General features: G+C 30.5%; 1 protein-coding gene across 3 annotated transcripts; it reads right to left on the bottom strand.

Annotated features, from left to right (window-relative positions):
• Positions 1–9,814: 9,814 nt before the first annotated feature.
• Positions 9,815–13,605, bottom strand: LOC107619401 (aconitate hydratase, cytoplasmic-like). 3 transcript variants are annotated; one of them, XM_088497882.1, is made up of 8 exons: positions 13,073–13,605; positions 12,479–12,583; positions 12,097–12,252; positions 11,898–11,990; positions 10,957–11,012; positions 10,730–10,829; positions 10,276–10,393; positions 9,815–10,159 (listed from the first exon to the last, which is right to left on the bottom strand). In XM_088497882.1, exons 3-6 carry the CDS (start codon positions 12,175–12,177, stop codon positions 10,811–10,813), a joined length of 249 nt encoding a protein of 82 aa, XP_088354008.1. In that variant the 5' UTR covers positions 12,178–12,252; positions 12,479–12,583; positions 13,073–13,605; the 3' UTR covers positions 9,815–10,159; positions 10,276–10,393; positions 10,730–10,810. The 3 variants fall into 3 exon arrangements, with proteins under 3 accessions (XP_088354008.1, XP_088354010.1, XP_088354009.1); XM_088497884.1 differs by having other exon boundaries at positions 10,961–11,012; positions 13,073–13,591; XM_088497883.1 differs by having other exon boundaries at positions 13,259–13,506.
• Between the last annotated feature and the right edge of the window lie 210 nt (positions 13,606–13,815).

The raw sequence follows: 13,815 nt of genomic DNA, 5'->3' as shown, positions 1-13,815 counted from the left end.
GCCCGAAAACACATAATAGAGGCTGCAGAGTGGGGAAATCAAGAAGACACACTTTCATTCACATAATTTTAGGTTTCAAATGTAGTTTTCTAGAGAGAGAGGCTCTCTAATCTCTCTAGGTTTTAGGGTTCTTAGTTTCATTCCTTTTCAATTTATGAATTCTATCTTATTTCAATTTAGTTTCTCTTCTACTTTTAATTGTTCTAGCATTCTAGTTTATTTATTTCCCTTGTTGATTACTTTATGTTACCAATTTAGTTTATGAATTCTCATGTTAGATTTGATTTTCCTTTTAATACAATTTGAGGTATTTCATGTTTATTACTTCTTCCATTAATTGTTATCATTGATTTTGCAATTGTTGGTTTTAGTATTTACATTCTCTTGTTGCTTTTCTATGCTTTTGTTTTGTGCCTTCCAAGTATTTGATAAAATGCTTGGTTGGATTTTAAATTAGCTTTTTATGTTCTTAGCTTAGATTGAGTAATTAGAGACTCTTGAATTGTCAAAGTCTCTTGTCGGGGGTTGGTGATTGAAACTTGCTAGTTGGCTTGAGCTTCACTAACTCTAGTCTTTGATTAGGACTTGTGAACTCAAGTTGATTTTCTCACTTGACTTACCTTCAATTGTTAGAGGTTAACTAAGTGAGAGCAAAAGGCAATTACCATCACAAGTGACTATGATAATGGGGATAGGAATTCCAATCCTCAATTCTTGTTAGGACTTTTCTTAATTATTAGTTTATTTTCTTGTCATTTAACTTTCTTGTTCCTTATTTCAAAACCCGAAAAGATACAATCTCATAACCAATAATAAGTACAATTCCCTGCAATTTCTTAAGAGACGACCCGAAGTTTAATACTTCGATTATTTTTATTGGGTTTGCTTTAGTGACAAACAAATTAAATTTGATTGAGGTTTAATTGTCGGTTTAGATCTATACTTGCAACGCGATTATTTTTGTAAAATTCTTTACCGACGATTTTCTCCCATCAACCAACGGGGGAGAAATGCACGATTTTTAGAGAGCAAATTAGGGGCTGGCTAGGGCTTTTTTTTCTTTAGGACAAAATGTTAAGGATTTTTTGGGTATTTTAAAAAAATAGATATAAGTCCAATTAGCATATCTAATCCAAACAGAAGAATATTCAATTTTTAAATAGAATATTCTGTTATCTTAAACGATATTCTTACGGCAGGAACTTAAATGAAAAAAAAATTAACCTATAGGAATCCAATTAAAAAACAAAAAAGTATAAGGATTTAATTAAAAATTCGGTAAAACTACAAATACGTACAGAATAATTAAACCTAAAATAAATTAGTCTCTCTTTACAATGATATAAGAACCAATTTATCTAATAAAAATAATATTTACAAATTAAAAAAATTATTAAGGATCAAAACATCAATTCCTAAATTTTTTGGAAATCGGTTTAGGTATTTATTCAAAAATCTATTACATTGTAAGATAACGTAAAGTATAGATTTTTTTTCCACCATGATGAAGGAATAAACATTTCTATATCAGTCGTATTACATGTACACAAAAAATTAGTTATTCAATTAGGCATTAATATAAAATACATGTTAAAATAAAAAATACACATTAAAAATAAATAAATTAATATATATGTTTATATAAATACATTATAATTGATTTAGTAAGTAATTTTTAATGTACATGTAATATTTTTGTTCTTCCTTAACTTGAGCTTGAGCATAAGAGAATATCCACTAAATACTACGAGAGATCTTATTCACTACAATAAATAATTAGTCCTGTCGCTATGTTTTTTTCCTGCCAAACTTTAAAAGCATGACTTAAAATAGTCAACGACCACGTTTTTATAAGGGTGATTGACTAGAATTTTGACCACATTTTATATATCACACTTACCAAAGTGTGGCCATAGAAAAAGACATACATACTTTTAAAGTGTGGCTAGTTTTTTGTTACCGTCACATTTTGGAAGCATGCCCATTAATTATATCTTTAAAAGAGACACTCTAAAATAAATTAGTCCCTCTTCAAAATAATATAAGAATCAATCTATCTAACGAAAATAATATTTAAAAAATTTTAAAGAAAAAAACCTATTGAGGATCAAAACATCAATTTATTTTGTTCTAAATCCAAAAAAATTTTGTAATATCTATCTAATATTGTCCGATTGATTGATTATTGATTATTTGTTAGTTACATTTTTTTCATTTTTAATATTTTTACGTTTTAAAATATGAAAATAAAAGTATATGCGAATGACTAGTCTTCTAATTATTTAGTTTGCGAATTTGGTTATGAATAATGATTCACACTAAAAAAATTAATGACTATAAAAAAGAAAAAATTTGTTGCAAAAGCTCATCTAATATAAAATTTAAATTTAAAAGTTAGAAATAAAATTATTCTTTTTATATCTTATTCGATAAAAATTTATCTAATATTTTTTTATTTTTTTATTATTAGTTGGATTTTTTTATTACTTATTTGATCATGTATCCACCAATGTTGATTCTGACAAACTCCACGTAGTAGAACGTGTCGAGCTTCTAGTTCTTGTGAAGTGCTCTAGTGGCGGTGAGCCGGTAACGGTGACGGTGAGTCGAGACAGTGAAGAAGATGATGAGAAGTAGTGGTAATCAAAAAGGTGTTGGTGACACCAGTGAGTATTATAAAAATTTGGAGAAGCAAATAAAAAAAAGAATAATTTAAGAATTTTATTAAAAAGTCAACAAAAAATTATAATTTTATTATTTTTGCCACACAAAATTTATCTTTTATGAATATAATATTAATTTTTTTATAGATATTTTTATTAACATTTATAAAATTTATGGGTACAAATGATAATTTATTCTTATTATGCAAGAGAGTATTATATTTAATATTCTAAAACGTCAATTTCAAAATAAAATATATAGTCTTCTAATACTTAAAATTATATAATAGAAAAACACTAAATAAAATTCAAATAAATATTATAATAAAAGCTCTCGTAAGCCCATAGCGTTAAAATAATAGAATAAATAATTTATATATTAAACAAACTCCAATAAGATTAAATGGCATAATGCTAGTGCTATATTGACTAGATCAGGGACATAATTAGATTAAATTTTAGGAAGGGACCAAAAATTAATTCTACAATAAAAAAAGAATACATTAAAATTTTTAAAAGAGATTAAATTAAAATTTATATATAATTTATAAAAAATAAAAATTTGTGAGATTATTGTCCTCCTTTTGTTGCATGAAGCTCCACCCCTAAATTAGGCACAACTCTGCCTTCATATGCGGATATGCTCAACACTATTTTTTTCTTGTGATCTTCGTTTGGGCTTGATAACTCAACTCGCATCAGAAGAACACCCAACTAGACTGATCCAATACTAATCTAACACATTTATGTCTCATCTGAAACAATTAGATACATTTGAATGAGAGATAAAGACTGAATTTAAGGGATAGAGACCGAGAGATAAAGATTAAAATAAATTTTAGTATTGTATTTGATGTATAGTTGAAGATAAAAACTGAAATAAAAATAAAATTTTAATTTAATTTATACAAAAAATAAAATTAAAATTAATTAATTAAAATAGAGATATTTTAGATATAAAATATTATTAAAATTGGGCAATGCTACGTAACCAAAATATTATAGATAATAAATAAAGGTATATGACTAATAGTATTTGCGTTGATAAGAGAGTGTGAATCACTCTCCTAATTTAATTGACGCAATTAATTTCTTTCTATCATTAATTATCTTTCCTTATTTAATTATACAAAAAGTTAATTCCAAATTTAATGTGAATCAGATTGTAAAAATTTCTCTTTCATTATTATTACATGTATTTATAATTGTATAATTTTTTTCTTTCAAATAAAAAAACTCAAATCACCTCGATACATTTTATAAAAAATAAAATATTTTAAATTTGATCAATTTTTATTTATTGAAAATTAAAAATATCTAAAATTGTTGGTTCATGACCTGCAAAATAAAATAATAAATAATAATAAATTAGCACCAATTTATTGATTATAGATATTATATATATAAAATTATAAATATTATACTTATAAAAATATGGATGTTAAATTAGAGAATTTAACAACTTTTAGTATACAACTCATATTTTACATATAGGCTATTATAAAATAAAAAAAATAAAATAAAAAAATAAAATTTAAAAAATAATTATTAACTCGTCGTATTAAAATCAATAAATAAATATACATATGAATAGTAAATAAAAAATATTAAAATTATGACCCTTTGATGTACATGTAAGATAATTTGAAATATATAACAAGACACATAGTTTAAAATTTGGTAATATTAATTGTAAAAATTTGTTAATTATAAATATTATATGTATGAAATTATGAATGTTATGAGTATGAAATTATGGATGTTATTAATATAAAATTTTGGATGTTATGTGTATCTTACTTAATTATGGATGTTATGTGTATGAACTTGTGGATGTTATGAATAAATTTGTCAATTGAATAAATTAATTTAGGTATTTGACTTTTTTTTCAAATCTAATTATAGTAAAATTTAGAAATATACGTGAATTAAAATAAATCATTATAATTACCGTTCTTAAAATATAATTATTATTAATCTTTATTGTATTTTTATATATAAAAATTAAATTATAAAAAAGAATATTAAGTATTGATTACAACAGTACCTAATAAAAAGGGATATGATTTTCTAATTAATATCATTAATTAGCAAATTTGATAAGAACGGTGATAAGTAGAATGAACGGTGATAAGTAGAATGATAAGAGAGTGAAGTAAAAAATAAAACTGTTATTAAGTGATATAAATGAAGTAAAATATGGAAAATTTTGGCTGATTATGGCTGAAAAATTTTGGTTACCAAACTTTTTCCATTAAAATTTTAGTCTTGGTTTCCAAAAATTTTAGTTCTCTATGTCCTTATTTTTTTAAAATACTAAAATATTGAAATTTTGGGAGAAACTAAAACATGATACTAAATTTCAATTTCTCCATTTCTGTCCCAATACCTTAAAACAAACACTACCTTAAAAATCCTATTAAAAAAAAAAACAATGAAATGACTAACTACCCCCTCCTTCTCAAATTGACGGAAAGGGCGCCATTGATGAGGAAGGGGCTGAGGCGCTGCTGGAACTTCAGGATGGGACGATGCTATTGCGTCAAGATCGGCGACTCTGAGGCGAGCTATCTCTCCAAAGACGCCACCAACTCGCTGCGACCGTGACAAGTGTCACCGCAACAACGTGCTAAATCTGGCTGCTAGCTCAACACTCTATTTCTTGTTTGGGTTATTTTCACAAGAAAATTAAAATTAATATACCTCAACAAAATCAAACAATCAAACAATACTACGGGCCACACACGATTTTCCCTATACAAACTAACGCTTACATTCATGGACACCACCATAAAAATAGCCTTAACATATCTTAATACCCCCTTCAGTGGCAATATGCACCTACGCAGCGTACTAACGGACGTCAAGAATCTAACAACCACCAATGCGCATCTAAATAGCAGCACAATGACCAGTCAGTTTGCGATCACAAAATCTCCTTTCTTGAACAGGGATGAACCACAGCAGGTCAACCCTAGGAAAAATTTACATGTGGATCGTTACTTCATATGATGCACATCGACACAGACCGTCATGTGCTCTGAATCGCGCCAGAGATGTAATTTTGCACTTTATTACTCCCTACCGCAGAATACACAATACCGACCTCTTCTAATATACTTAACGCCGAGCTGCTTCTTCGTTTCCATGAAAACTCAGACTCTGACATGACTACTCAACAATTTTTAAGCTACTTTTTACTGTCATTTTTCGTTTACCTTTCAAGAACACATGGGTCATTTCCTGCGTTACTCCACAACAAAAGAAAACTTGGAACGTAACCGTACCTAGCATACTGAATTTAAGAAAAGTGCCCTGAAACACTTGAATGCTTCCTCTCTCTGTGCGTGCATGCGTTTCTTTGTTTATTTAAAAAGAATCCTTTAGTGAACGTCAATTTTTTTTATGTCTAATACCCATTACTGAATATTGAATTATGTAGACTGATTTTTTATTTTTTTTCAAATATTATTGTTGTTTTAAAATATATAGAACTTCAGACATTTATTATCTATGTCCAACATTTTAAGCAAAACTTGTTAGCATGAGATTTTAATAGATTTTTTTAAATAATAAAATTTTAGACGCTCTAATTTTGCGATTTCTTTTCGGATTTCATATTTTTAGGGTATGTTTGGTTGGATAGAAGCGGAGGAAAAATAGGGTGGAGGGGAGAGAAATTGCAAATTTTTATATATATTTTATAATAAAAGTTTTGTATTTTTTTTTTTTTCTCAATTTCTCTTTTACCTTTCTCTACCAACCAAACATGAGTAATTATGATTTTGACATGTAAGATGTTATTAATAAAGTAAGTTAATTGATAACTATGAGTAACTGGTAAAATTTTATTGTATATTATACAATAAAACTATGTATACACTAAAATTTAGTCATTAAGTCAGTTATTATATGTTTGTGTATAAATATATACGTTGTTTAATTCATTTTCAATATATATTTTATACTTTAAATTTAATATGTAATTGATATAAGTGACTAATTTGGTGATTTTTACCTTTTTTTTTCAGCATACAAAAAATATCGTTGCAACTTTAAAATATATGTACACAAAAAATTTTATTATTAAATCAGATATCCATATAAAATACATATTAGAATATTAAATTAAAAATAAATTAAATAATATATGTACTTATACATAGAGGTGGCAATATGTACCACGGGTACCCAACTCGACCCCATCTGATCAGATAGGGTTACCAACCCGATCCGCAGCGGGTAGGGTAGGGTGCGGGTAGGGTTCTTGTGCGGGTCGGGTAGGGTGTGGGTTGAGCCTCAACCCTACCCGACCAACCCGCACTCTATATATATTTATGTTATATACTTATATAAAAATATGTTTTAAGTGAATGTTGAATCAATGACCTCTCACTAAATGCAAAAGATCCTTAACCATTAAAAGAAAATTATTAATTGATAACTTAATATTTTTTTTTACATAAAAACCAGTTCTATTTTAAATTATCATCAAGTTATATAATAATGTATATTTTTTGTAACCCGCGGATAGGGTCGGATACTCGCGGGTTAAGAGCGGGTAAGGTTAGAGTTGAGATATTCTCAACCTGCGGGTAGGATAGGGTTGAGTTTATATAAAAATCTCAACTCGCGGGTAGGGTTAGGGTTTGATCCAAACCCTACCCTATCCTACCCATTGCCACTCCTACTTATACACAAATATATAATAATTAATTTTTACTATACACATAATATTTTTTTTTTTTCAAATTATCGCCAGGTTTACCTTTTTCCAAAAAATACAAATTCGACTTGCAATATTTTCACAAGTTCAATGCTTCACAGTATCATAAATTTATAATGTAATAATGATTCCTAATTTGAACTGCAGCTCATATTATTCTTGATAATTAAAAAAATTAGTGTATGAACCTGTGCCCCATATAAAAAAATTTATAAAAATAAAAAAAATATTTATATGTTTGGATATTTTAAGAAAAAACACACAAAATAATTATTATTTTAAAAAATTTATAAAATTATTATTAAAATTAAAGTTTAACTTAAAAACAGTGAGTAATTATTATTTTATATTTTTTTAGTAAAATAATTATATATTAATTTTAATACAAAATTTAAAATAAAATTAAAATATTTATGTTAGAATCCTATTTTTTTTTAAAAGTTTTTCTATAAACAATATTGATGGTTAAATTTGTAGACATTCTTATGTGATTCATAAGTAAAACTTTTAAATTTTTCTTTCTCTTAACTCTTGAAAGTGCCACATATAGTTGGCTATGTGTAAAAACTGATTTAGGCCAGTACAATTCAACATGAGATAAAGTTTGTCCCTAAAACTTATTAATTGTCATGGCAAATGATACTATTATAGGGGACTGTCTTTGTTAAAATCTAACTGGCACGGTTTCATTTATTGGTACCATATTGATTCTTAGAATCAAAGCAATATGACCAACGTTGTTACCTGTTAAGACTTCACATTCTATGACATGATTTTAAGCTTCCTAACTTGTAGCCTTGTACCATTATAAAGACTACTGAATTGGTCAATATTCCTTAGTAATATCACCGAAACACCAACTTTGAGTATTAATTTTATGTGGAGGCCAACCAAAGCAATTTATGCTATTCAGTTATTCAGGACCATAAAGATCAAGTTGACTCTCCATATTCTCTTCATCCATACAAATTGAATCTGAACTAAGATATAATTTTTTTCCCTCCAGGAATGATAACTCATCAAATGTCTGGTCCGAAGAAGGAATAACAATATCATCTGGAAGACATATCTCAGATTCAACATTTATATTGTCACCTATTAGACCGTCACCAACTTTCAATAACCACTCACCAAATTGCTCTGTCTCATCATGTTCTGAAATTGTCCCTACAAAAAGTCTCATATTTTTTTATTGGTTTGAGCACCTGACAAAACTTTCAAAGGTTAGATAAATTCATGGTTGAATGAATAATATCTTGTCTAGATCCTCATAGAATGACAGGAAGGATTTGCCTAAAGTCTCCACCTAGTACAACTACTCTTCCTCCAAAGGACAAATCTTTGTTTTATGTTGGAGAAAACCTCATGATATCACCAAAGTATTTATCAAGCGCTTCATAGCAGTACATACTAACCATTGGAGCCTCATCCCAAATTATAAGTTTGGCTTTCAACAACAGCATTTCTTGAGGGGAACCAGGTTTGATGTTACATACAGAATCCTCAGTTATATTCAGCAGTATTTTGAACCATGAGTGTGTCGTTCTTCCATTGGGAAGAAGTAAAGATGCAATACCACTTAAAGTAATGTTTAACACAATATCACCCCTTAAGCGAATCTCAGTGGACATAAGGTTCCAAAAAAATATTTTTTCAGTACCCCCACGACCATACACAAAGAAAAAACCCCTTCATCACAATACACAGTTGTAACAATTTTATCAAATGCATGTTTCTATTCAGGTTCGAGGCATTTTTCTTTAACTCATCTCTGTTAAAGTTTAGCTCTTCCTTGATAACCCTTTCAGTTAACAAAGAACTATCATTTTCAGTTGTTAAACGCATATGAGGATAGTCTTTCAAGGTTTTACCATAGAAATGTAAGATCTTATTTATATCTATTAAGAACAACTGCTTAATCTCATCATCTGACATAGTTAACTCTGCATATTATATGATACTGTAAAAATTCAACCAAAATAAAAATGATCAATAATGAATGACTTTTATAATTGTAATTAATAAAAACACACTCCTCATGTCATCACAGTTCTTTGTTGATACAAAATATCATCTGAGAATTCATGCAACATCTATCCCAGACATCACTACAAGAAAATAAGCTTTCTGCCACACTTTTCGCCACGCTTTGAGTTATCGGCACGCTTTTGAAAGAATCACATCTGCCAGCGTACCGGTTGCTCTATCGGCACGCTTTTGTGAATCTATTGGCACGCTTTCTTTTGCCACGCTTTCAACTCTTGCTACGCTTATGTATTAACCTATCAGCACACTTTTTGAAGCGTGTTGAAGAAACATGGACCTATTGCCACGCTTTTAAAGCGTGGCTATATCCCTATCATTAAAAAAAAATTGGCATGTGCTTTTACACATTCTAATACACTCCAAAAACAATAAAAAAACATTGACAAAAAATCATTGAATATCAACTGAAAATTATAAAAATAGATCATTTCCTTTGTATAAGGACTATAAAGTATAAACACAATGATATAGCATTTGCAGCTATCCACATCCACCTCAATAGTCCAAAAACATAAAAAGAGAATCCCTTCTTGAATAATTCAAGTTAAAGGTATTCAAAACTATTTATCAATCATTCCACCTCCACACGGAAAAATAGCATTTCCATAGTCATCACCACCAATGCTCACTCTCCCATTATATCCAGACCCTCCTCTTCCACCATGTCCAACACCACCACCAGCTCCATTCAAAAAGTTTCCCTTTCCAATACCTTCAGTGCAACCTGAAAAAGGTCTCAGTCTAGTCAGAATCCCAAAACTACACTATAATTATTTTGTAATAAGAAATTTGGAAGAGAAGAAAGCAGCCAAAGAAAGGCTTGAAGAACTTTTCTATTACCTAATTCTGATGCAGTAATCACACCATCAGTGCCAACAATCACAGTTCTTGCCCTGTGAATGTGAACTATGCTTCCTTTCATAATGCCATTTACAAGAAGATCCTCAACATGACAAATCTTCAAAAACAGAGAGTAGCACAATAAGATTCTAATTTAACAATACCATTTCCTGTGCAAGACCCAATGACAATAACCATGCCTAACAAAAGGTGATAATCATCGAAGGAGTAATTTGAATTGATGATTATGATAACAATGATAGAAAGTTCTGATATTCTTACAACGACAGTATACATATATAGATACACACTGAGCATTACAGCATGAGCGAAAACTAATACTCTTTTGAGTATTTATTATAAGCCCTAAGTTTTTCAGAAATTATGTGGGCGAGAAAAAATTGGTTCCAACAATAACTACTCAAAATAAAATCTATTACTTAACAAATCTTACTTGAAGAGAGAAGGATAGTGTATAATTGACATGACAATCATCAGGTGGAGTTATCAAATCTATTGGGCATCTCTGTGTGTCTCAAAGATGCTTTGTCACCCTGCAAAGGTTGTTTAAAAGATAGAAACAACAAACTGGATTAAGTCTAGAGTTTCTTTGGTTTCACACTTAAACAACTTGTATGGTAGCTGTTTAATCAATCATTGTGTCTAAGCAGCCATACTCACGTGCCTCTACTAGCATCATCATCCAAAGGGGCTTGAAGTAAAGAACCTGGGCCAACCTGTCACAAGAGAAGGGCTATTAAAATTCCGAAAACAAATATGGGCTACAAAACCGACTGAGCTGCAAACATAGTGCAGAATTTTTCTTCAAACAGAAGCTGAGCTATATAACCAAAATCGACTGAACTTGACAGTAAAGCCTTAAAAAGGGAACAGCAATAGCAGATTCATATTGCATGCAAATACAACAATGTCCACAAAGTCTTTTACTGAAAGAGGGAGTTAGCTACATGGATCAACAACAGCTACAGGATCCTATTGTAAATCATATAGACAAATCACAATCTAAGTCCTTCTAAATGGTTTCAAAAAACTTAAAATAGAACCATTCAGTTAAAGAGACAGCAGAGAATATATTCAAAAGATAAAGTATGCAAAGAAAAGCAACTGAATACATTAAACCAAAAAAACGAAGTGTCATAAAACCGTTTATCCCAAAAATTTAAGCTGATAGGTGGGGAATAAGAGGTCCCTGTACAAAAGCAAAAACAAAAAACAATATATATATATATATATATATATATATATATATATATATATATTTATCAAGAGTAGCTTTCCAGGACTATATATTAATTGAATATCAATTGCAGAATTTTTTTAGCAAAGTACCTCATATAGAAGCCAAAAATGGTCTCAGCAAGATATAAGACAAAATTACAGTAGCAAAGCTACATTTTAGTATAGTAATACATGAGATTCAATTTTTTTATTTTTTTGCTCTTTTGTTGTGTCGGAAAAAAAAGGATGACATATCAGAGAAGTAATCCTGAGCTACAAAAAGACTTAAAATTCCATATGTATAGATAAAGTTATGTAATCACTTTGGTGAATATAATGAATAACTTCATAGAAAGCCAAAGCACATGTACAAGACACCATACCAGAGGATTAATCTTATTAGAATCACTGCCAAGCTTATTCATTGCATCACGCATGCAATCTAGGTCAACAACAGCTGGGACTCCAGTAAAATCCTAGGCAAAAAGAATAAAACAAATCACTTATTAGTTACCACTTATATAACCCATCCCCTACTATAACCATTTCACACAATCCACATTCCAAAAGTTAACAAGGTACCTCCAAGAGGACCCACGCAGGCTTGAAAGGAATTTCAACTTGCTTTGGAAGTGTTTTCCCAGTCAATAATCTTCTCAACATCCTCTTTCTTGACTTGGAAATTGTTACAATTACGAATGGCAGATTCGAGAATTCTGATACAATACGGCAACTTGTCTGTGATCACAAATAATAGAGGACATCTTAGCAAGTGACTAAACCAGAAGACAAATAATAGTGGACATCTTAGCAAGTGACTAAACCAGAAGACAAATGCACAATTCTGAAGAGAGGGTAACAGTAAGGAAATCACCGATCACCAATATCAAAACAATCTTTAAACCGAAATTCAGCTACAAACATGGCATAAAACAAGAAAGAAATCAAAACAAGCAAAATTTACCAACTCTTGGATCTTTGAGAGAAGGAAGGCTATAGAATTTTCCAAACTCGCCACCTCCAGGCTTGGGGAGACTTGTCAGGTTTCCCTTGAATAGATTTTCACTGGCTGAAACGTCCAATTAGAACAGAAATAACTCAGCACTAGTTATCAGAAACTTTGAGACTACAGTTGTAATACACATTAATTATAAGGCAAAAATTCCTCGATCCATTCAAGCACAAATGAAATATTCAAATCCTCACTAAAAAAAATAAAAATAAAAAGAACGAGAAACAGAATATAAGAAATGGAAATGAAAAATGCACAGTTTAGGACAAGTTTGGATTCTGAAATAGTTTTCAGTTTTCATAAAGATATCGCCTTATTCTTTATTTTATAAGTTTTCTAACTTATTGTTTTTAAAAAGTTGAAAAAAATGGAAGGAAATGCGAGTGACAGAGTCTAAAGCGGCCCAGTGATAACTGAAATTAAATGAAAAACAAGAGCGAAAAAGCGAATCTGAGCACAAATTAAATGAAAGATAATAATACTTCAAAAAAAAAGGCAAGAATTCGAGAAAGCAAAGAAACACTCCGAAATTGTGGGAGTGAGTACCCATGGAAGCCAAGCTGCGTTGGAATAGTTGGAGAAGAGGAGCGAGGGCTCTGGCGTGAGCGCGGAGGCTGATCGGAGAACTGAAGTCGAGGCGGTGGCTCTTGATTGATTGATTATACCCAAAGGCATCCAATTTTCTTGATTTATTTCTAAAAAAACGAAGATGGAGCACAACTGAGCACTAACCTTCGAGCAGCACGGCGAGCAAAACCACGACAGAGAAGCGAGCAGAACCGCGACAGAGAGAGCCGAGCAGAACCGCGACAGAGAAAGGCGAGTAGCACGACGACCAGAACGGCGAGAAGGACAGCAAGAGGAATGGCGAACGCTGAACCGCGACAGAGAAGGACAGCAGAACCGCGACAGAGAGAGGCTGGGTTCGAGAAGATGAAGCTGAACGCTGAAGATGGATGAACGACGCCAAGGCTGGGTTCGAGAAGATGGATGAACGACGGCGCCTTAGCTTTTAGGGTTTGAAAGTGAATTTTTAGGGTTTCATTATTTTTAGTTAGTGTGTCGCTGTTATCATTTTTAGTTAAAAGTGAATTTGATAACAATGTTAAGTTAGTGTGTGTTGTTGTTATCATTTTTAGGATAAAATTTGATAACTTACAAAAAAAAAAGGTTAAGTGCGGGAAAAATAGGTGGGAAACTAAATTTGAGGGGAGGAACCAAGGTTCTGAAAATCGGACCGGACTGGCCGGTTCGACCGGTTTAATAACGAACCGGAAATGTATGCGGTT

The sequence above is a fragment of the Arachis ipaensis genome, chromosome B9 (genome assembly GCF_059453495.1).
Source record: "Arachis ipaensis isolate K30076 ecotype BB chromosome B9, ASM5945349v1, whole genome shotgun sequence".
NCBI classification, from domain to species: domain Eukaryota; kingdom Viridiplantae; phylum Streptophyta; class Magnoliopsida; order Fabales; family Fabaceae; genus Arachis; species Arachis ipaensis.
This window is presented reverse-complemented; position numbering and strand designations above follow the sequence as displayed.